The sequence below is a fragment of the Malaclemys terrapin genome, chromosome 3 (assembly GCF_027887155.1).
Source record: "Malaclemys terrapin pileata isolate rMalTer1 chromosome 3, rMalTer1.hap1, whole genome shotgun sequence".
In the NCBI taxonomy this organism is placed as follows: domain Eukaryota; kingdom Metazoa; phylum Chordata; order Testudines; family Emydidae; genus Malaclemys; species Malaclemys terrapin.
In genome coordinates, this window is record NC_071507.1 from 68925016 (window position 1) to 68950661 (window position 25646).

General features: G+C 40.6%; 1 protein-coding gene across 2 annotated transcripts in view; it reads right to left on the reverse strand.

The window, feature by feature from the left end:
* The window catches only part of CNST (consortin, connexin sorting protein), a 102178-nt gene that overhangs the window by 6858 nt on the left and 69674 nt on the right, over positions 1-25646 (reverse strand). For both annotated transcript variants that reach the window (XM_054023869.1, XM_054023868.1), the window contains 2 exons: positions 18741-19651; positions 5156-5291 (listed from right to left, as the gene is read on the reverse strand). In XM_054023869.1, the coding sequence (XP_053879844.1) occupies positions 5156-5291; positions 18741-19651 (1047 nt within the window). The remainder of the gene's footprint in view (positions 1-5155; positions 5292-18740; positions 19652-25646) is intronic.

Here is a 25646-nt window from a genome sequence, read left to right on the forward strand (position 1 = left end):
CGCAACTCCCACTGACTTAAGTGGAGTTGCAGAGGCTCAACACTTCTCCCACTATTAGGTCCTTAGATCGTTGTGGCTATAGAGAGAAGAGGGGGAAAAAAATCACATAAGAATAAGTGGAGCTATAGACATATTTCCCCTTGCTGTTTTATCAGGTATATATTGTAACCAACCAGACAGTTTTTAAGGTTTGGGATCTTGGGTACAATATAAACATGCTACCAAGGAGGCGTTACAGAAATTTTCTCAGTGATTTCTCTGGATTAAAGGCACATTACTTGAGGCAAAATGTTTCAGTGGATCCCATGTCAACTGTGGATATTGGGCCAGGAAAATTTGACTCTTGGAGAAAAAGGATTATGCTTGTATCTTAAAATATACATTTTACAGACCTAGAATAGTTCCACTGCCATGCAAGATCTTATTTACAATATTATTCTTATGGATGCTACTTGTACTCTGTTTTGGCTAACCAAAGCAACAAGAATGAAATGACTTAGCTACAGCTATTGTATGCGATATCAGAAGACAAAGCTTTACCATTTGCTGTAAATCCACTCTAAACAGTTTATAATACAAGGCCAAATTCTACTTAGTAACTCCAATGTTCTGTACCGATGTCTGGAGTTGCCCCAGAATCACAGATCAGAATTTGACCTCTAGAACTCAGATTGTACTGATTCAGAAATTTAACTGTACAATAGTACAGAATTACCTAAAAGATACATACAAACGATCTAAAACTAACAACTATTCAAAAATATTTACAATAATTATTTAGTGAAAAATACACGTCTGACCAAAAAAAAAAAAAAAAACCCTCTGGCACAGAAAAAGTTCCTACCCTAGCCACTGGAAGGAAGGAATCGAGGTAGCTGGAGCTACATGGACCTGTTATAACCTAAGCTCTGAACTTTTGGTGTTGCAAGAGGCCATTTGTGTGGCCTCAAAGAGATCTGCGTTCCAGAAGTTTCTGCAGCTGCGGGGGACAAACATCCATACAAGTGGGGAGTATGCAAAGGATACCCTGAAAATGATTACCATTAATGATTTATACAGCGCCATAAGGGTACATGGCACTTTTCAGATATTTAAGCCAGTCTCTGTCCCCCAAAGTTTACAGCCTATCTTAGAACACAGTGAGAAGGTGAAGATTAGAGGGAAGAGAAAAGAAAAGTTACAATGTAAGATCATGAGATTGCTGATTTAGTGAATAATGTTAGCTTTTTAAAAAAATATTACAGTGTTTTTAGTTATCACCATAAAAATGGATCACAACTATAAGATAATATTTACTGACTAAGGGATTCCACTGGGCACTAGGAACATAACTCCCAGCAATAAAGGTAGACCTGGGCAGGAAATGGGTTTTCCCATCCCATAAGCATTTGAGATTTTGAAAATTTTCCCATTTCACATCAGGACAAAACCAAAACCTATCAAAGTTGTTTGATGAAAGAGAGAGAGTGAGAGAGAGCTAGCTGCATCTTTCACATCCCACCAGGCTACTGGCTATTCTGGGGTGGGTCTCTCTCAATCTATCCTGTTAGAGCTGCTCCAGTTGGTATACAAAAATAGTTATTGGGCCAGAGAGAGACTGATGTTGTAGCCCAGCAGTTAGGACACTCACTTGGGATGTGGGGACCCAGGCTCAATTCCCTGCTTTAAATCAGACAGATCAGAGATTTGAGCCTGGCATCCCACAACCCAGGTGAGTGCCATAAACCAGTGGGTTACTGGCTGTTTTGTGATGGGAATCTCTCTTGTTTGAACTAGAAATTTCATCCTGTACCTGAGAAACCATTTCCCAATTCATCTTTTGTTGAAACTGGTATGTTCTCATGAAAAACTTCAGATTCAATGATCTGGCTTTTCTGATGAAAAAAATGTTTCATCACAAAAGTCCAAACCAGTTCTAATAAAAGGTGACTTTACAAGGAGAAAGAAATTCTCTGGAGGACTTAGAGTTTGTTAGCAAACCAAAAGTTATAACCTTACACGCAGGACAACTAAAACACAGCATAGGTACCACCTGGAAAAAAGGGGCCACAGTCATTCTCAGTGTTCATAGATTTGAAGGCCATATGGGATCTTTATGATCACCTCATCTACACTCCTGTGTAAAACTAGCCATAGAACTGCACAAAGCAGTTCCTGCATCAAGCCCATAACTTCTGGTTGAGTTAGAGCATATTTTTAAGAGAGACATCTAATTTTGATTTAAAAACTTCAGAGAATCTACCACATCCCTAAGTAAATTGCTCCAGTGGTTAATTCCATTGTTTGCAATGGATTTACAGCAGAGATGAATTTGGCCCAATGAATGTTACAATATTTTGATCCATGCTTCAACTCATTTTACCTAGGTGTTTAAAAATCTCTGGATGCCAGAATTGTAATAGGGTAATGCACTGATAAATTCCCATGGCAAGCTAAAAATACATTGTGGGAGAAACTTTATCCCAGCACTTTCTTGGTAGATGGAAAATTTTAATGTTAGTGCAACAGTGGGAGCCACAAGATCTAATATGCTGAAAGTGACCCTTTTTTAATATTTCTAATTATTTGTATGGTAGGTTACAAAACACTGCCTTGCTCCAAAATCTGTTGAAGTCACTGCCTAGCTAATTTCCTTTGCTAATAAAATATTCAACACTATGTGGCAATTCCGCCAAGAGAATATCCCTTACAGTCTCATAATCACTTATATCAATTTAAAATCTAGTGTTATGCCTCTACTCCCAACAGAGTGGGTTTTCTTCTTCCCTCTGCACTCCCAATATAGTGTTTTCCAAACTATCTACACAAGAGAAGATACTAAGGGGAGAAGAATTCAAATAGTCTAGTTAAGAGAAGAATTAAGAGATGATGTATCTTCAAGGGAACAACAGGAATAAACGAAGGTAATTATTATGCCTGTTATTCTATAGCCCCTGGCCTTCCATAGTCTATTGGTTTTTGGTCCCTCCTATGGTTTATGGTGAAAATCAAATAAATTGACAAGTAAATCTGAATTATTCTCAGCTCCCTTTCCCATTATGCCTACAGACAATCAAAGCTTTTGTGTGTGTGTGTGTGTAGAGTGGCATCTTTTCAGACATGTAGTGGCCAGCATCTGACTTCTCGAAGCCTCAAGCATTGGGAGCTCCTAAAGGAAGAGGAGCCACTCCCCTGCACTCATTCCTGACCGTGGTGCCAAACAGTCCTGAAGAACTGGGAGATGGATCCTTCCACTACTGGACTCAACCCCTGCACTCCCTCATCCTTCAACCTGACCACACGGCCTTGAAGAAACTTCTGCAAAGAAGAGAAACAGCCCCAACCATGGTGTACACTCAAAGAGGCTGAGAAATGGGACCTCGCAATACCAAACCTCACCCTCACTAACTCAGAAAGGAGCTGCAAACTTCCTCTTCCAGACCACAAAGGACCAATCACTTTCACTTGTAGGGAGAAGCCAGGACACCTGCAATACTTGGGAGGAGGAGCCAAGATACCTGACACCTCCACCCAGCACAGGAAAAGGAGCAGACACAAGTTCCCTGAATCCCCAGAATCCTTGTGCCCTGCCCCTCTCAGAGGAAGAGGAGCCAGGACTGGTTCCCTCTAGGAACCACAACACAATCTGTCATTCAGCCCTGAAAAAGACAAACCATGAGTTCCTGCCCCATCAGTAAATATTTTAAATACAAATATAAATTCTACTGTTTTTTGGTTAGATGATTTTGGCAAGTCTCAGATGACAATAAGACAAGGAGGAGCAATGGCCTCAAAATAAGAAAAGTTTTGGCTAGATACAGTAACAGCGAAAGATCTTTTTGGGCCCCCATCCTGCTAAAGTGTGGGGTGACTCAAAGGGTACGTCTTCACTACCCGCTGGATTAGTGGGTAACAATCGATCTATCGGGGATCGATTTATCGTGTCTCATCTAGACGCAATAAATCGATCCCCGAACGCGCTCCCCGTTGACTCCGGAACTCCACCAGGGCGAGAGGCGGAAGCGGAGTCAACGGGGGAGCCGCGGCCATCCATCCCGCACCATGAGGATGGGAGGTAAGTCGATCTAAGATATGTCGACTTCAGCTACGCTATTCTCGTAGCTGAAGTTGCGTATCTTAGGCTAGGTCTACACGGGGGGGAGGGGGGAAATCGATTTAAGATATGCAAATTCAGCTACTCAAATAGCGTAGCTGAATTCGACATATCCTATTTGACTTACCCCGCTGTGAGGACGGTGGCAAATTGACCGCCGCGGCTCCCCCGTCAACGGCGCTTACTCCTCCTGATGAAGAGTCGATTCAGGGATCAATTTATCCGTCTAGATGAGACGCGATAAATCGATCCCCGAGAGATCGATTTCTACCGCCGATCCGGGCAGGTAGTGTAGACTAGCCCTTAGATCGATCCACCCCCCCACCCTTCCCCAGTGTAGACCAGCCCTTATTGCTGCCACGATTGTGATAAGGTGCTGTGACGACAGTGATGGACTGTAGTAAAACTCATTCCAGTAATGACAGCAAAGTAAGGATGTCCCCAGTTAGTTAACCACCAGTAAACAGGGATGCATTAAACATAATTTAAACCAAATTTCAACTGCAAACATATTGACACCCGTGTTAGTAATTATAAAACAAGATTAAAGCCGCAAGCCTTCCAATCCCATAGTCCTACAACTGTGGTTTCTGAGCAGGCCTGGTTATCCTGGAGGGCAAGCTATGCAAGGGAAAACAAACATGCAGGTTTTTTGCATTGCTTTTTTGACATGCTGGTTAGATTAATGAGCAAAAACCTACTTCTTCCACTTTTAAGGATTAGAAATTAAATGAAGGGAAATCCAGATAGGAGAAAGCTGTCAGCCTCAGCCAAAGCTGGGAGCTCTGGTATACAACAAAAATGTATTTAAAGTTTCCCTTTGTTCTGGTTAACTAACTCGTTGCACAAAAGCCTTTGCATATTTCTAGAATAACTTTTAGTACAGTCCATTGCTACTATCACTGCATGGAGAATAGCTAGCAAGCCAGTACAGGGCAGACAATAGCAATAATTGGTTTAAATCAGACTATTTCCTGCTTTTTTTCTTATTTAACAAATGAAAGCACAGATATGATTTGTAATTGTATACTATGAAAACACAAATTAACATAAGCAAGCTACCTTGATCCAAGGTGTCTTCCATTTCTTGGAATCTCACTCTTCTCTTTGGATTTCTCTGCTGGATTTGAGCAAGCGTCTTTCCTTCACTGTCATCTCTCTTCTTTAGGATGGACACCAGTCCCTCTGCTGGGGCAACCTATGAGAGTTTATAAGAATCATTTGGCACAGAGTGACAAAACAGACTGTGTTAGAAATCCAGACACGAAAGCCACTCAGAAATGGCTGTAAGGGAAGAAGCGAATGAAAAACAGCAGAGAAACAGTTTCCCCTTGTTTATTTTCTTGTAATGCTGCTGCACTTGTGAAATTATTTCTTCACAAGTACATCTTGAAATAGATAGGATAACTGCAGTGCTAAATTGCAGTATCATTCCTTTTCCTGCTGCGTAAGAGGAGAAAACTTCTCTTCAATTGTTCTCTCTGTTAAGTATCCACAGATCTATTCTCTTGGATCGTGTATCATGTTGTAGTTTCTATTAGTTCCTATGTAGCCTAAGGCCTTAAATTCATGATGAATGGGGGCAGTGATGAATATGGGTCTTCAATACTTTCAGCGAACAATAAATTTACTTTCTTTTTCTAAAGGTCAGTAACCCTGCACAGACCATCACAAACCACTCTTGGAAATTACATTGCTTGATTCATTGCCCAACATCGTGACTCTAAGGCACCACACCTGGCTCCCGTGGGAGGCAACAGACTAGTCTGGGGGCACAATGTACAACAGAGGAACAGCAGGGGGAGGGAAAGCTGCATGACATCCACTTCTAGTTTCTCACTGTAACAAGCTCTCTGGGTAAAACAGCAGGCAGCAACTCAAAGGTCCCTGCTCTATTGGCATCCCCATAACGCAGCTGGCCCTGGGAACATTCACATAAAACAATGCTCTGGGCAGCAGGTCACTACCCAAAGTTTTTCCATTCTCTTCCTGCAGCTATCAGGTCAGCTGCAAGAACACATATTGTCTACCCCCACACAGCCAACAAAGGATGTCGCTCCTACCCCAAGCAGCATGTAACTTTTTGGTGAGAGCAGAAATGGAGAGGGGAAGCAGGTAGGAAGGGAGTAGCAAAAACCAAGGGGGGGGGAGGGGAGAGAATGAAAATTAAAATATACTTGGAGGGTTAAAAAGAGTATAAAGACGACTTCATAGAGAAAACAGAGAGCTAAAAGGAGAGACAGTAGCAAATGAATTAGGAGATGGCATGATGAGACACAGAGAGGTGCTGGAGCACCCAGCTACTGACAGAGTGGTGGGCATGGAAGGTCTCTATCCAAAAACGTTGTGAACCTAGGTCTTATTGCCTATATTTAATTCCAGAGACTTTAGCGCCCCCACCCCACTTGGTTGAAGAACCCATTTTTCTCAGCTTGCAAAAGCTCTGTTCCCTTGTGTCTGTCTAGTGATGGATGTGAAGTTGGCTCCCAAAGTTCAATAAACTTCTTTCAAGAGGCAGGCTGCTTTTCTTCCCTTCCTGTGGGCTTTGCATCCCCTCGTATGATTTCTATGTAAATGAGCCTTCCATAGTTTCTGATTCTGTCAGGTTTAATTTTCACAGGAGACAGGTAGCTAGCTATGACATCCCCTCCTGTCCGGGCAGTCTGTATCAATGAGTATCCATGATTCCTCATCTAGTGCTCGTACATACATTTCACAATGATATTAATCACTGGTGTGTCATCTGAGTTCTACTGAGGTAAAAGGAGACTGGCTAGCATCTCTAAATAGGGGTGTTTGTAAACTTTTTAAAGTTTTAGCTTTCAGCCATCTCAACAACAAAACCTTCCCAATAGCAAGAGCAGATCTGAGATCCAGTTTTTAGCAGTGGGGTTCCCTATATATTCAATTTTTATGTTGTTTTCTATGCTGTATGATTGCCCTTGCAAATAAGTTAGTAAATGCTGTAATCAGATTTCTGTTTGACTGCAACATATTTTAGGATATGTCCTCCCAATTAAACAATACAACAGGGAATGTCTATCACTTATTCATAGATTATAAGGCCAGAAGGGACAGGGACCTCTACGATCATCTAGTCTGACCTCCTGCATACCTCAGGCCATAGAACTTCCCTGAATTAATTCTTGCTATAAGTCCAATAGCTGTGGTTGAACAAGAGCATCTTTTAGAAAAACATCCAATCTTAATTTAAAAAGTGTCAATGATGGTGAATCCACCACAACCCTTAGTGAATTGTTACAATAGTTAATTACACTCACTGTTAAAAATTAGCACCTTATTTCCAATTTGAATTTGTCTAGCTTCAACTTCCAGCCATTGGACCTTGTTATACCAGACTGAGGAGCCCGTTATAATTTTTTTATTACCCATATATGTACTTATAGACTGTAATCAAGTCACCCCTTCACCTTCTTTTTGTTAAACTGAATAGATTGAGTGCCTTGAGTTTATCATCATTAAAAACATTTTTTTCAATCCTTTAATCACTCTTGTGGCTCTTCTCTGAACCCTCTCCAATTTATCAATGTCTTTCTTGAACTGTGGACACAAGAACTGGACACAATATCCCAGTAATCGCAGCACCAGAGCCAAATACAGATTACATAATTGCCATACTCCTACTGGAGATTCCCCTATTTATACATCCAAGGATCACATTAGCCCTTTTAGCTACAGCAGAACATTGTGAGTTCACCATAACCCTAAGCCTTCTTTCAGAGTCACTGCTTCCCAAGATAGAATCTGCCATCCAGTATGACCAGCATTCTTTGTTCCGAGATGTAGGACCTCACATTTGCCCAAATGTTGGTGCTGATCTCATTAGATGGGCACACAGAAGAACATTTCATAGGCACACCCTGGAGCACAGGAAAACTAATGTCTTATTCTAACAGAAACCAGATAGATGGTACAACTGTCATTCAGCATTGGATGTTCGGGCTGCAGCACCTGGTGAGTGTTGAACAGACATGGTATCAAAATGTTTGAGAAAGAATCTGAGACAGCATAATAGAAAATAATTGAAAATACTGTTCCTTCAAAAAACAAAAAGCAAGCAATTTTCTTTTATATACCAAACAAACAAAATTATTTGTGCATACTAAGGAGCAGAAGAGACTAGGCAGAGAGACCCCAACAGAAAAAGTTGGGCTTCTCAGCTTAAAACAAGAATGTTGCAGAATAAAGATATCAAATATGCATTCACTTGTTAATGCAGTGACCAAGCAATTTTTGTTTGGCAAGATTAGATAATGTCATGAGTTTTTCATAGAAGGCATATTCAAGGTAAGTAAATGGACAGAGGCTGACCACAGTATCTGATATATTTGTGGCAGAGAGCCAGATCTTGCGTGCAAGATACTGAACACTCAGGGTATCAGGCTCTTAATGTTCAAGTGGCAATGATTTTCATAATGTTAGCATGATACAATCCCATTGAACAACAGTGATGTAAGAAATGGTACAGGACAATTCGTTGGACATGGTGCTTATTCACAGGCCACATTCCTGGTCTAAAGATAGAATCCATGAGACCAAATAAAGTTTCTGGAATTTGATTTCTTCATAATGAATTTGAAATGTCTAGAAAAAATAATGGCCAATGACAAACTAAAATGGAGATTCAATACAACTTTCTGAAGGAATTTCAGACAAGTATGTAGGTCCACTTTTACCCTGTGTATAAAATCATGTAAGGGAGGAAAAGTCAGAGCATATCAGTGATGCTCACGTGGTGATGTGGAGTTATCCACTTCTACTGGCTTCACCTGGATCCATCCAACCTCCAGAATGGAGCCGAGTATATACAGAGATTCCCATTAATACACAAGAGGCTAAGTTATCTAAATATAGGGAAGCTATTTAGGGCCATGGCTTTTTAGAAAAATTAGAATTTATTGATAAAATGTGTTTATCTTTAGTTCTACTCATATTTTTGTAGAGACCAAATATTAAGCCCTAAATAATAAGCTGTTTCAATACTAAAGTAACATGACCATTTACAACCAAAGTAGACAATAGTATTTACAATAAAAAGAATTCATATATATAATTGCAGTAACACAACTGACTACTTCTGGTTAAACAGTAACATATTAAGAGGGTAAAAGGGTACTTACTCTGGGCAGTTAGAGGCAGAAACCTACCTCCGCCTTCCAAATAATTATTTTTCAAAACAGAAGCGCCAAAGAATGCAGGCTTTAACTGGCTTCTTAAAATTTTAGTGTTACTACAATTAGAGATGTTCTTTAGTAAGAGTACAGTGTGGTGTATCGAAGACTGTGTTGGAAGTAATCACGTTAAGAGTGTGAGAGTAGGGAGTAGGAGGGCGGCTGTTTCCTGCTCCTGCTTGCACCCTAGGGTGTTCTGTAGCAAAGCACAGGAGACAGTCCTAAAAAGACAGCTTAAAGCAAGGCAGGGTGAGTTGTGCCTTGCTTCCTTAGGGAGCAGCCTGTATTCTCTCTCTGTTTTGGGGTTCTTGCATGAACTAGGAAAAGAAAAAAGGAAACGTTTCAAAGTAAGAGTAGCTAGATGGCGCAGGAAACTGTTGTATGAGTAGTAATGTAAATGCATATATGAAAATTTGCTTTGTGTGTTAGAGTCATCACTATCTGATAAACATGACCACAATTACACAAAAAGAAAAGATTTTCCATAAAATGGTATTCAACTGAGTTTTAGGCAAGAGCGTTTAAAAAGTTAATTTAAAATATTGTAAGAGGATGCAACTATAACAGTGTTCACATTTGCTGGATGTACATTTGAGACATCTCTATAAATCCAACACCAAAATGGTACGGGCAGTAGCACACATTCCCTGTGATCCAGGTGTTGATAGTAACAGTCAACTGTTTAAACATTGCAACTGAGTTTTCAGGCTCATAGGCTACTAGTTTACTGACAGACTATGCTTTAGCAAACTTCTAGGATACATAAAGAACATAACTTCTTTCATAAATTAAAACACAGAAGCAATAGACAACATGACTGTGTGAGAATATTCACACTGAATCAAACTAAAATAAGATTTAAGCGCTAGTGTCTGTTCACAAAGCCCTTCTTTAAAACACCTACTGTATTTTCCTATTACACCTGTACCCTGATATAATGCGACCCAATATAATACAAATTCGGATATAAAGCGGTAAAGCAGTGCTCCGGAGGGGTAGGGCTGCGCGCTCTGGTTGAAAGCAAGTTCGATATAACACGGTTTCACCTATAATGCAGTAAAATTTTTTGGCTTCCAAGGACAGCGTTATATCGGGGTAGAGGTGTACTACAAAATCCTTTTTGGCAAGAACACCAACTATTTAAAATTGGTGCAGATACAACAATGATGAACAGTAAAAAAAAAAAAATCTATAAATAAAACTGAAGTTGTACGTATACATTATGCATAAAACAGAAGTGCGCACAACAACGGTCCCCTATTGCAGAAGGGATAGTCACTATATTTTAGCAAAATATTTTAAGTTTTCCATGCTGCCCTTTGGCTACTGAATTTCAATTGAGTTAGAAGGTGTGCCTCAATTTTTCCTCCACAAATGTTTCTATTTATAGCCTTCATTTATTGGCAGTTATGTCCACGATGGAAATTAACAGGGCTTAAAACTAGAAAATGTATTTAGACATGCCCATTTCTCTCCTGACATCATCTTTACTTAACAAGAAAAACATCTATCCCCCCCATTAAGTTTGAATGAAATGTTACTAATACTTTTATACCTACTCTGTAAATTAGAAGGAGTTAGTAAAAACAGATTTGTTACTCTGAAAATTAGCAGGAGTTAGCTGCATACATTTATGTTACAGATGAGGAGGGTGTGTTAGATATATATGAAATCAGATTTGCCACTGAACCAAATATACCTTTCATCTACTAATGAGGGACAAGACCCAACATATTTATAATTGTCAGTCTCAATTTCACAGAATATGTGGATTCAAAACTCAACATTCCAGGCTACTTTTATGGTTTTGGCCTGCTGCAATATTCACTGTAATCTAATCAAATTAGCAGAGGATATGACAACATCCTGGCACTCTACAGAAATGATGCAAATAGCACAAACACAGAAAACGAGTGGTCTGTTTCACAATTTCTGCTTCCTAAATAACCTCACAATTCAGAGCTACATATTGCACAAATGCATATTCTAATCAGACAGAGCAGAGACAGAGAAAGATCAAGTCACTCCAAAGAGCTGTGTTTAAAACTAGAGGTTAATGGCATAACCCAGTAGGCACTGCACCAATAATGTCATTTCATATTTTCAATGACTTAACTAGTAAAAGATAATGATTAAGCTTGGCTCTCTCAGCTACTGGCAATATTTTATAACCATTAGCTAGTCAAACAATTGTTGCAGAGACAAACTAAGTACAAAAAAGGTGCATTTGTACACACTTCAGAAGCATGCAGTTTAAAAACCACATTAAAATATAGTTGAAAGGATAACATTAAACTCTGATGCACATTTCCTTTTGATACTCAAAGTAAACCCCACACCCTGATTGGTACTTAGGGGCTTAAACTATTATTTTTAATGAAACAAGAACAATCAACAAAGCACATTAAAACCCAGCAAACATAGCGAGAAAAAAAAGAGTCTAAATTGGTTATATACTAGATGAATGTTATTTGACCCAGCTGAACTAAAAGTAATGGTCTAAAATCAGCTCATCATAATAATTTACCAGCCCAGGCACAAAAACTACTCACACTTCCTTACCATGATAAAATGAAGGGTGGGCAGAAAACGATAGTTTACTTATATGTCTGGGGGGGGAAGAATTTGCTTTCGGAAACTAGAATGTTTGACGCCTGAATGTGTTGCTATAATTGTATTGCTTGTGATAAAGAGGATCAATGGCTCCTGTTGAACTGCATAAGGAGCAGTCTAGCAGTGTGTTGTTAACTGGTTCAGGTTGTACCTGTGTGAAGGAAGTCTTGCTACTCTGAGTTTCACTCATTGCCCTGCCTGCCTATTGTTATATGGACTGAGTTTCAGATTTTAGGTCTAATATATAAAGGACTAAGGCTAGGTCTACACTGGGGGGGAGGGGAGGGGGACAGTGTTGACCTAGCCTTAGTCCTATATATATATATATATATATATAAAATAATTCATATTTTAATTATTTGCTTTGCAAATCGCCTACAAAGCTATGGCTCCCAGGCACCATACAAACAGAATCTATTACCATAATGGAATTAACATATCCAACATCACTTTGTCCAGACTGCCATCTTTATCTACCAAATCTAGCCATACTCTCCATTGAAACTTGCTTATTGCAGATGTTTACATCCTCTCTTTTCTTCTTTTATTAAGTAATAAAAGGTTATTTGCACTGTATCTAGAAAGCCACTCAAGAACTGGAACTATCCTACTGGAACACACACAGTTTCATTCAACTAAAATAATTTTAATTTACTTTTCTATTGTACCTTTCATCCTGAAAGATCCCAAAGCATTTTACAAACTGTTTATATGCAGATCATTTACTCACCATTGAAATGGGATGGAATGGAAGAGTCATACTGCACCAAATGTTTTCCACAACAATTTTTAGGTGGGGAATTTACAGGTAACTTTTTCAGTATTGACTGCAGGAGGAATTTAGATAGGTAGAAGCAATTATCTGAATTAGATTTGACTGGGACTCTGCAGTTAAAATTGTCTGGCTAGCATGGACCATAATTTTGGCTTGCAACTGGTCTCCAGGCACCACTGTGACTACCTCTGTGTTTCATAAAGGGCTCCCAGCAAAAGAAGGCCCTACATAGAATCATAGAATATCAGGGTTGGAAGGGACCTCAGGAGGTCATCCAGTCCAACCGCCTGCTTAAAGCAGGACCAATCCCCAGACAGATTTTTGCCCCAGATCTCTAAATGGCTCCCTCAAGGATTGAACTCACAACCCTGGGTTTAGCATAAAACAGAAGGCAATTGAAACGTTAAAACTTTTTTTTAAACTTTAGGTTATATAATCAACAATAGATGACTTTGACATGACTATGTGACTGAATTCACTCTCAGGGCTCTGCTGCCCTTAACACATCTTTTGACCTGAGTTTTTACCATTACTATGGAGGATACCAACAAAGACCCATAAGTGAATTGCATTCTTTTGGGCCATCTATTAACCTATAGCTATTCTTGTTTTGTAACTCATTCTTTGCTAAATGTTTTAGTAGCTTTTCCTCTTTTCTGCAATGAGTAAGACTGAATGGAAACTGTCTACATGAAATAAAAAACCCTGAGGGTGGTGGACTTTACAAATCAACACAAGCATAACATGCTGGGTGAAAAAAGATTGCAAATCAAGACTGCTAGGCACCTAAAAGCAAGTGCTAATGAAATTACTTTCCTTTCCACCCTATTGGTATCAGCATTTGGTACAGAATTCAAAATACCTAATTTCTTACTCACAGAATTAATTTCTTCCCAAATATCACAGATTTTATGGACACACCACTTGGGTCCAGTTCTGAAAATGGGCACTTGTACCTTGAAAACTTAAGAAAAAAGCTTTAAACTAACGTACTAATGCCGCTCTTAGTCTGTCTATTGGGATCATTCACAGCATATACAGAGATAATTTTGACAAAAGTTTTGCCAGGACCTTTAATGGAGATCTAATCAAAAGGGCCCAAAGCATTCATAAATACTTTGGTTTAAAAACAGAAAATTGTCCTAAGACACAAGCTTGCTGTAATTTATCTATGATGCTTACTTCTTAAACAGTTATATGACAGAAGTCTATCATTTTAGTTTTATTCAATATATACGTTATTTTAAAAAATGCATTAATCAATAAGTGTGTGACAAACTGCCAAAGGCAAGACTACATAGTTAAGCTATTAGCAGTTTCATTCTGAAGTGGACCAAATCTCTTGCTATATTAGCAAAAAATACACAAGACATATTAATTATTAAACTTCAAAAAGGGGCTACTGGGTAGGTTCACTAGCTGCTGTTCATATTATATTTAAATGCCATCTAACCATACTTTTCTAAGAAACTCATCAGATGGTTACCTGGGCTTCAATACATAGCAGTAGCGGTCCTGATCCTACCAATGTTTACACATGTGAACAATTTTATGTACAGGAATAGTTCCATTGAACTCTAATCTACAGGATAAGGGCTATATACAACAATAAGGAATCTCAACATGGTGTCATCTTTGGACCTTGTTGGTAGAGATGGGGACACAATTGATCTCTGTGTAATGGCCCTAATATCATCCAAAGAATCTGGCCACTCAAACAGGAAGTGTATAATGTAAACATAGACCTTATAGGTCAAATTGCATCTGCTTACATTATGTGAGAGTCTGACCCTTTAACGACAGGTGAAATGATGACCGAGTGGTACCTTTAATTCTGTCCAATTGTGGTTACAATCTGTTCAACTGCTCTTGTTGTCAATTCTTGATCCTTTCAGAAATAGTAGCAAGCTGACCTGAGAAGAGGGCCTTCCACCTCTGAAATCTCTGAAACCTCTTCCAGAGCCCAAGTTCAGTGAACTTCAAGGCCCTTTGTTAGGCTATATGTTTGTTCCAACTTTTGTCTGCCTGGTAGGGTGTTCAAGATTTATTGTGTTTTTGCTTGGAAAGACCAACATTTAGCAATTTTTTTACATTTATTGTGAGGTTCCCAAGTCCTGAGAAAATGGCCACCATGTATAAATGCCTGAAATAAAAGTAGAAACTCTCCATTTTATTTTTATAATTAGTATTTGAATTCAGACTTAGAATGTAATGGGGGGTACTGCGTGAAATAATTCTCTGATCCAAATATAGGGGTAATAAAAAAAACCTCTTTACTATAAATATTACAAGAATATGCATGTATGCTTTTTATGTATATATAATGATTTTTTATGTTCAATAATTTATTTAAATCTAAGTAACAGTGTTACTAGACCCAGACAATAATACCAAATAGATACAAACCATATGGTAGGGTAAGTCTATGCAACTTATTTTGAAATAATAATCATTTCCCATTTCCTTTCCAACTAATCTGTGTTGTTTTATTCCTGCTGAGACTTGCTCCATGATCAATTTTACTCTGATCAGATTGACCCATCCAGTACTTTGTAGTCCACAATAGGCAGGGCCCTACCAAATTCACTGTCCATTTTGGTCAATTTCATGGTCACAGAATTTTAAAAATTGTACATTTCATTATTTCAGCTATTTAAATCTGAAATGTCACGGTGTTGTAATTGTAGGGGTCCTGATACAAAAAGGAGTTGTGGGGAGGGGAGGTTGCAAGTTGATTGTAGGGGGGGGTTGTGGTACTGCTACCCTTCTGCGCTGCTGCTGCTGGTGGCGCTGCCTTCAGAGCTAGGCAGCTGGAGAGCGGCAGCTGCTGGCTGGGAGCTCAGCTCTGAAGGCAGAGCCACTGCCAGCAGCAGCGCAGAAGTAAGGATGGCCTGGTATGGCATTGCCACCCTTACTTCTGTGCTGCTGCTGGCGGGAAGTTGCCTTCAGAGCTGGGCGCCTGGCCAACAGACACCACTCTCTGACAGCCCAGCTCTGAAGGCAGCACAGAAGTAAGGGTGGCAATACCACAATCTCCCCTAAAATAACCTTGCGACCCCCCTGCAACTCCCTTTTGGGCCAAGACCCCCAATTTGAGAAATGCTGGTCTCCCCCGTGAAATCGGTATAGTATAGGATAAAAGGACACAAAAGACCAGAGTTCAAGGGGGGGAGACCAGATTTCATGGCCCGTGATGTGTTTTTCGTGGCCGTGAATTTGGTAGGGCCTTAACTATAGGATTAATTAAATGGTTTTGTTTTTCCATTCTCACTGTGAAATTTGTGCAAGGATTTTTGCTTTCTAAATATAACACATTGAAATGCTAATCCATTTTCCAAGTATTTGCTTCCCAGAATATCGTGTCAATATATACTACTCATACTTTTTGCATAAACCAACTTCACACGTTTCATGACAACAGTGGGAGAAATTACATATTGAGTGCAAAGATCTGTTGACTTGTCAAAATGTTAATGATATCTTAATTTAAATTATTTGTAACAGTACTGCTAACAAAAAAAATCAAAATTTTATTATTTATTATTTGTATTAAAGGAAATTAACAATAGAAACAAATTAAGGGGCTGATTTCTCAGAAGTGCCAAGCACTTGGGAGATTCTGTTCTCTTCCACTGAAGTTGTGGGTTCTTAGCACTTCTGAAAATTAAGCCCTAAAATAACATGAAGTGGCAAGATTAACTGGAAAAAAAAAACCACACAAGGAAACTGAATACAGATGGGCTATACTGTCCTTAACTCACCCTGCTTAGTCTAACAATTGCAGGCATCTCAGAACAGTGTAAGATCCTGCATACTACACATTGTAACTTTTTTGAGACTAACTCCACTCTGCCTTTTCCCCCTGATTTATACCTCACAAGCTCAGGTCTCCTGTGAAGGATGACTGGAAAAAGACTCTTTGGAGTGAACCAACATTGCTCCTTATTTGGCAAGAGAGAATTTGTTATTGAGTTATGCAAGGTACTCTCTTCCCTCTCCAGAGACTCAGTAGTGCTGCCACAGCACTTAAAGCCCTGGGAGCAGAATGAAACCAGGAATCAAACAAGATTTCTCATCAGAAAGCAATATCATCAGTTCACTGGGCCAGCACAGGTCTAGTTTTGGTGAAGAAACTGGGTAAAAAAAATTGTTAGACCAAGTATGTTTAAACTGCTATAAAATTTATTTAAGACTCCTTTCTATATTAAAATAAATGTGTTAGCTGTGTAGCTCAATATATTCAATTTCCAGAAGGTACCCAACACTGAGGGATGATATTTAAGGGGCTCTTCTTCTATATATCCACGGGGGTTGGACTGGACTATCTGTAAGATATAATTTACAAATTTTCCAAAGCAGTCTCAGTTTATACACAGAGTTTTGCACATGCAAATGAGCAGAATAGTTAGTTCAATGATGCGTGCAAATTAGGTGTTTCCATGTGCAAATTCAGGCCCTGATTCGTCAGACATTTGACCAACATGCATAATGTTAAGCATGTGTGTGATCCCTATTGAATCCAAAGAGCTGAGGTCAGCCAACTATATGAACGTGGCTCAGCCCGGGTACCCAGTGAGCTTCCTGATCTCATGCAGGAGGCACTGGAGGAGTGCAGGGTACTCAATCTTGGAGCAGAAGTAAGGAGACCTTTGGGGCAAACTCTGTACTATACTGACAACTCTTGTGATTTTATCACGCATCTCACAATAGAGAGGATGGATGATCCAGTGGTTAGGGCACTAGCCTGGGACTTGGGAGTCCAGCATTCAATTCTCTGGTCTGCCACAAGCTTCCTGTGTGGCCTTGATCTCTTAGTTTAAGTTCCCCATCTGTAAAACGGAGTTTATAGCACTTTCCTACACTTTAAAGATTGTGAGACACTCAGATACTATAGTAATGCAGGCCTTTCTCAAAACCCCAGCTGCTGGAATCGCATGATTATGTGAGAATATCAGCTTTCGTTTAAAAAAAAAAAAAGTTTCTAGCCTTCATGGTTGTAGACAAAAGCCTGAAAACATGAACTAAGTATACCCTAAAGGTTGAAACAACAGAAGACAAACAAAAAAAGAATCCTAAGTATTATTTTTAATAGCTCATGATTTTGGAGGCCTGAGTCATGATTTTTGAATGCATAGGGATACCAATACTACATGCTATCCCAGGCCTTTCATCTGCCACATGCATAAGCATAATGGCTGAGGAAACCTCTGCTTAATCCCTAACATCCTACATTCCTGTAATGGGGCTCAAAGGAATTAGGGCAGAATTTTGCCTTCTATTTTTAAGTATTTTAGAAGACCTTTTGATCTTTAGAATTGTTGATCCTCATTATGGGCCATACTAGTACAGCGCTAATGGTTCCATTGACCAAACCCTGAGGCTCCTAATTACTTTTGTTTGAACAACAGAATTGACAGAGGTTAGGAAAATTATAAGTACATAAATAAAATACGTCAGGGAAGATTTCTTCCTGTTTTAGTTTCCCTGTTCTTATTTAAAACCATATAAAGAGATGTATAAAAAAGTGTCACACAGTAATTATATAGGTAATTCCCCTCTCTTCTGTTACTCACCTATGGGAATGGGCAGTGAAAAACAAGTTTTACTCTATCAATGAATAAGAATGATTAACACTCAATTAAAGGAAGATAATTTACGTCACCTGCCATTTACTGTGCAACTTCTTTGTATAAAATTACAAGGGAAGAAGTTATTATGATTTCTCAGCACTCCTAATAGCAGTCTCTGTGTATAAAATAATAATGGTAAGAATATTTCATATTGATATAGAGTGAGAGTCTGATTTTCAGAGGTGCTGAGCCCCCAACAACTCCCGTGAACTTCTGTGGGAACTGTGGATGCTAAGTATCTCTGGAAAAAACAATCAGGCTATTAATCAATTCAGATGAAGAATAAAAACAAATAATTTAGTTTTCATATTAAAAATAAGGAAGTGATGTGTAGGGATATATATTTAACACACATTTTAAAGAAGGCATCAATTTCTAAGATTATAATAAATTCAATACATTTTTTTTTAAGTTTTTATAGTTTTCTCAGTGTTTACCTCTGCAATCTCTATCCTTTTTGCAAGTTCATCGAGCGAAGAAAAGCTGTCATCTAATAATAAAGCTTCTGTTGAGCTGTATGATGCTTGTTCCAGTGGAATATCTGGGAGAGTTTCAGAGTCCTCTTGGTTTTCTAAATTTGCAAGGGATTCTTCAGTGTCTTTTATGCTACCATTTAAGAATCTGCCAAAAAAATCTTCCAGTTCGTCATTATTTACCTCCTCCTCCTGCTGCCTTGCCATCTCTTGCAGTCCCTTGCATACTTTTGGATGTGCAGGACTGATATGTTCAGGTGCTTTGTTACTTCCAGAACACATGTTTTCACAAATGTTTGATGCAGTTCTGTCCTGTGGGGATTTTCCATCCTCATCTCCTAAACCAGGCTTCTGCTGCTGCTGGTTTAATGCACTATTTCCTAGCTGGCTTCTGGCAGTCTCAGTAGAGCCTGCACGGTGTTTTGAACTGAGAACATTTCTTTCAGCTTGTACATTTTCATCTTTAGAAATCAAATCAGGAGGGATATAATCAGCATCCGTTAAAACTAAGGTGTCTACCATTGGCTCACCAGAGAGTTCCACTCCAGGCTCCTTAGCCACGTCTTCTATTTTTGCCACATCCTTAGAGAACTGCTTCTCTCTCAGCTGAAAACTGTTATCTTTACCAGCATCCCCAGATGATAAACAGTCAGAACAGGGCCTGCCCACTGTCCCTATAGACTGGGTGTGTGGCTCCAGTGTTGATTCAGCACTGCAGTGCTGCTCCTCCATGTGGTCCTTCCCTGCAGCTACTTGAAGACGTGCTGCTTCTGTAAGCCTATCAGTTTTACTATCACACAGGGAGCTCTCACTCATCTGTCTCTCTCTGTGCTGGTTTTCTTTTCTTGGTCCAATGCCAGGCCAAGTTTCAGTATCTAAATGCAACAGGAAGACAGTTCCAGCATTTTAAAATGATTCAAAACATCAATAGTGTGTCGAAAGAGCGTACTATGACTTGATAACACTGCACACAAATGTTTCAGAATAAATTCCCCTCTAGTGCAGACAGTGCTGCTCCAGTTAGTAGAAAACATAAAACACCCAGAATAAATCATAAATAAGACCCCAATTCAGCAAAGCACTTAAGTGAATGTTTAAAGTTAAGAAAATGCTTAAGTGTTTTGCTGAAAAGGGATGGGATTACTCACATGCTTAAAGTAAAGAATGTTCTTACGTGCTTCAAGAAATAAGGGCCTAATTTCCCTCTCAAACATATTTCATGCAAGGAACTACATGTAGATTATTCCAAGATTTCTAGAAGGAAGGGTGGGGAGGGAAGAGGGATATGATGTCAAAACTACAGAAGAAATTTTTTTCCTGGTTCCACTGCAATGGGTAACTCAGATACATTAGTATTACTGTTATCACATTTCACTGAGGTACGTAGGTGCATTTTTTAAAAAGCCTAAAATCACAAGAATTGAATGTGTTTTCCATATGGTCCTTTGTCTTTAATATTTAACTATTTCCTTAAGTTAATGCAAAGTAAAATAAAATATTTGATTACAATATTCATAGATAATAAATTACACAGCTAAAATTGCTTTTATGGACTTCTATATGGGTAACCAGTTTGGGTTATATATAAAAACCACAAATACAATTTGGATTTAGCTTATGTTTGGTTTCAGATATTTTCAATATAAATTACCAAGGGAGAATGATCTCTGTTTACTGAGCTGTTATGGAACTTTATTTTAGAGAGAAGTGAGAACAATAATACACAAATACTGTAAATTCAAAAGAGTTTAGAGTTACACTCATTTTTGGTTAGGAAATGTTGGTAAATTATTTATCGGTAGGTTAAAGAACTTATAATTCAATAATTATTTATTTCTAACGAAGTAGGAATTTAAGAAATAGTACATTCAGTGCCAATACAATATGTTCATGTAGCGGAAGACCAAAAAGCTAGTCTGAGTTGTGCCTAAAATTATTAGACATGGGCCTTAACTGGAACCTCAAATCCAACCTTCTTCCCCCTCATCCAGTTTTGGGGAGAGAAAAAGGGAGTGCCTGAGATTCAAATGACAAAGCAATCTCTATTCAACAGACTTTTTTTATTACATGTTTATACAGAGCCACCTAGAACAAGGTCTGTATTATAGAAGTTATTGTAATAATAATAAATAATAATAATAATAATACACAACAAATTCCTAAACACAAAATCTACTTAATTGAATTTTTGGTTCAGAGTCAAAAGCAGAAGGGTCTATGGATCAAGTTGATGGAAGAAATATCAAGCGGCCCCAGAAATTTCCATCATTTCCTGCTGAAGTGTCACAAGATTCTTAAGCCACTCAATCTGAATCCATGCTTGCTATGGATTTTGTGTCAAACCTGAACCCTAGTGTAAACCTGCCCTGGAAAAGAGCACTGCCTCCTCTGCTCAGCTCTCAAATATATTTGAAACAGGGTTGAATTTCTCTGTCTTAAAGCAAGGAAAGATTATGTTTGATGATAATCCTCATATTTTAAAACTTAATGAAATACTAGCTGAAAATGAAAAGTAAGGTTAGAAATTATATAAAAGACCATGCAGCCTACTTGAGGATGAATAAAAATCAGAACGTTGATAGATTGAAGGGATACACAGAAGCTAATTATATAGGATAGAAAGAAGAAATGGGTATGAGAGAGACAGTTTTGAAAATTAGGCACAAAGGACAAGACAGCTGAGGGGTTTGTAATGGGATACTGAGCTCTACATGTATAGGTCACCAGTTCAAATACAGCCCAGATTGTCAGTAGCAGGATTTTGTTACCATCTGTCAATTTTTCCCAGTTGATATGACCATGTTACAACAGGCACCTTTGTTGGCAAGTAGGAACACCAAAGATTAAATGGACATGGAAATTAAATCAGCCTCTTTACCAGGCAGGATGGCCCCTTGAGGTCAGGGTTGAAACAGACAGATATGTCTGTGTGGGGAAGCCTACACTGTGTGTCTATGCTGTAACTGTACTAGAGATAGAGGACTTCAATGTCCAGTGCTGTCGGTCTTTTTATGAATATTAAGGCCTATATTTTCAAGAGTGACTAGTGATTTTGAGTAGCTCATTTTTTTGAGAGAGTGTCCAATTCAAAAAGCAACAGAGGGTCCTGTGGCACCTTTAAGACTAACAGAAGTATTGGAGCATATGCTTTCATGGCTGAATGCCCACTTCATCAGACGCAAGACCAATTCAAGTTGCCCTAAAGGCAGCTGATTTTCAGAAGTGATGAGAACCTGCTCTCTAAAAATCAGGCTCCTTTAAGGTGTCATGTCGGATAACCAAAAATTAGAACTAAATTCACTTATGGAAGCAAAAACTCAGTCTAGAAAAATAGTATTCTGTACATAAGAAAGTAAGAAATGCTTCTAGCATTATGAGGCATAAACAGAGACCCAGGAAAGTGAGATCTTATGATCCCCTTTAATGTTCATATAAAATTTTGGGGAGTTTTTTTGTAGCTTCCTTGGGAATATTTAAAAATGTTTGTTTGGACAACTCACACACCTTTTAGCTTACCGGCCTGTAATTTCCAGAATCACCTCTGAAGCCCTTTTTAAAAATTGGCATCACATTAGCTATCTTCCAGTCATTTGGTACAGAAGCTGATTTAAACGATAGGTTATAGACGACAGTTAATAGTCCTGCAATTTCACATTTGAGTTCCTTCAGAACTCTTGGGTGAATGCCATCTGGTCCTGGTGATTTATTACTGTTTAGTTCAGAGGTGGCCAACCTGAGCCTGAGAAGGAGCCAGAATTTACCAATGTACATTGCCAAAGAGCCATAGTAATAAGTCAGCAGCCCCCCAACAGCTCCTCCCCCCCCCTTTCCAGCGCCTCCTACCTACCGGCAGCCTCACCAATCAGCGCCTCCCCCTCCCTCCCCACACCTCCCAATCAGCTGTTTCGTGGCGTGCAGGAGGCTCTGGGGGGAAGGAGCAAGGGCATGGCAGGCTCAGAGGAGGGGGTGGGAAGGGGTGGAGTGGGGGCAGGGCCTGTGGCAGAGCCAGGGGTTGAGCAGTGAGCACCCCCTGACATATTGGAAAGTTGGCGCCTGTAGCTCCAGCCCCAGAGTCAGTGCCTGTACAAGGAGCCGTATATTAACTTATGAAGAGCCGCATGTGGCTCCGGAGCCACAGGTTGGCCACCCCTGGTTTAGTTTATCAATTTGTTCCAAAACCTCCTCTAATGACACCTTAATCTGGGACAGTTCCTCAGATTTGTCACCTAAAAAGAATGGCTCAGATTTGGGAATCTCCCTCACATCCTCAACCGTGAAGACAAATTCATTTAGTTTCTCCGCAATGGCCTTATCATCCTTGAGTGCTCCTTTATCATCTCAAGTTTCAGAGTAACAGCCGTGTTAGTCTGTATCCGCAAAAAGAAGAACAGGAGTACTTGTGGCACCTTAGAGACTAACAAATTTATTAGAGCATAAGCTTTCGTGGACTACAGCCCACTTCTTCAGATGCATCCGAAGAAGTGGGCTGTAGTCCACGAAAGCTTATGCTCTAATAAATTTGTTAGTCTCTAAGGCCTTGTCTACACTACGAGAGTAGTTCGATTTTACTTAAATCGAATTTTTGGAATCGATATTGCAAAGTCGAACGTGTGTGTCCACACTAAGGACAGTAATTCGACTTTGTGAGTCCACACTAACGGGGAAAGCGTCGACATTGGAAGCTGTGCACTGTGGGCAGCTATCCCACAGTTCCCGGAGTCCCCGCTGCCCATTGGAATTCTGGGTGGAGCCGCAAATGCCTTCTGGGTAAAAAAAATGTGTCCAGGGTGCTTTTGGGTAACTGTCGTCATCCGTCCATCACTCCCGCCCTCCCTCCCTGAAAGCGCCGGCGGGAAATCAGTTCGCGCACTTTTCTAGTCCGTGACAGCGCGGACGCCACAGCACTGCGAGCATGGAGCACACTGCGACCATCGCTGCAGTTGTGGCCGCTCTCAACGCCTCGCAGCTTATCATACACCTTTCCCTGAGGCAGATGCAGATAAGTCAGGCGAGGAGGCTACGTCACCGCGGTGATGGCCTGAAGTCTGAGAGTAGCACAGACCTCTCAGAAAGCAGGGGACCCAGCGCCGAGGACATCACGGTCGCAATGGGTCATGTTGATGCCGTGGAATGGCGATTCTGGGCACGGGAAACAAGCACTGAGTGGTGGGACCGCATAGTGCTGCAGGTCTGGGATGAATCCCAGTGGCTGCGAAACTTTCGCATGCGGAAGGGAACTTTCCTGGAACTTTGTGAGTTGCTGTCCCCTGCCCTGAAGCGCAATGACACCCGGATGCGAGTAGCCCTGACTGTCCAGAAGCGAGTGGCCATAGCCCTCTGGAAGCTTGCAACGCCAGACAGCTACCGGTCAGTCGCGAACCAGTTTGGGGTGGGCAAATCTACTGTGGGGGTTGTTGTGATGCAAGTAGCCAAAGCAATCGTTGATGTACTGCTGCCAAAGGTAGTGACCCTGGGAAACGTGGAGGCGATCAGAGATGGCTTCGCAGCGATGGGATTCCCAAACTGCGGTGGGGCCATAGATGGAACTCACATCCCTATCCTGGCACCGGACCACCAGGCCAGCCAGTACATTAACAGAAAGGGCTACTTTTCCATGGTGCTGCAAGCACTGGTGGACCACAGGGGACGTTTTACAAACATCTACGTCGGATGGCCGGGCAAGGTTCATGACGCTCGTGTTTTCAGGAACTCTGGTCTGTTTAGACGGCTGCAGCAAGGTATTTACTTCCCGGACCACAAAATAACTGTTGGGGATGTGGAGATGCCTATAGTCATCCTCGGGGACCCAGCCTACCTGCTAATGCCCTGGCTCATGAAGCCCTATACTGGCGCCCTGGACAGTGAAAAAGAACTCTTCAACTACCGGCTGAGCAAGTGCAGAATGGTGGTGGAGTGTGCTTTTGGCCGTCTCAAGGGGAGATGGAGAAGCTTGCTGACTCGCTGTGATCTCAGCGAAACCAATATCCCCATTGTTATAGCAGCTTGCTGTGTGCTCCACAATCTCTGTGAGAGCAAGGGGGAGACCTTTATGGCGGGGTGGGAGGTTGAGGAAAATAGCCTGGCTTCTGATTACGCACAGCCAGACAGCCGGGCGATTAGAAGAGACCAGCGGGACGCGCTGTGCATCCGGGAGGCTTTGAAAGCTAGGTTCCTGAGTGAGCAGGGTAACCTGTGACTGTAAAGTTTGTGTACAGAGAAGCCGAACCTGCCCCCGTTTCTTTACCCAGTTAATGTTGACTATCCTCTCCAGTTACATACCCCCTTCTCCCCCCCTTCCAACACACGTTTCGAAATAAAATCAGTTCTACTTTGTTAATGAACACCGTTTTCTTTACTACTGTTTTCGCGGGAATTTTTTAAAACTGGGACGCGGATTGTGGTGCGGAGCGGGTGTAGTGTAGTGACGCAAAGAAAGCTTCTAAACTCAAGGATTGACAGGCTCCGCTGTGGTGGGCTGGTTCTTTCAACGGAGCCTGTCACCCCTCCTGATCGGGACTGTGTGTATGGGGGGGCTATGTGACTTTGTGGCAGGGGGAGGACGGTTACAGATCTCCTGCTGTGTGGCTCTGTGATCCTGCATAAGGACCGCCGCTTAAGATCTGTAACTGCCCTCCCCCGCCACAAAGTCACAGAGCAACCCACCCCCCACTACAGAACATGAAAACCACCTCCCAGACTGACCAGGGCAACTAGTCACTGCACTGTGTATGTGCCCTGCTGCTGTACCTGCCCCCGCCTATGTACCCTGCCAAAGGTGACTGTCCTGTCCAATTACCATCCCCCTTTCCCCCCCTCCTCCAAAAGAACATGATGGAAACATTAGTTAACAGAAACATATTTTTTATTATC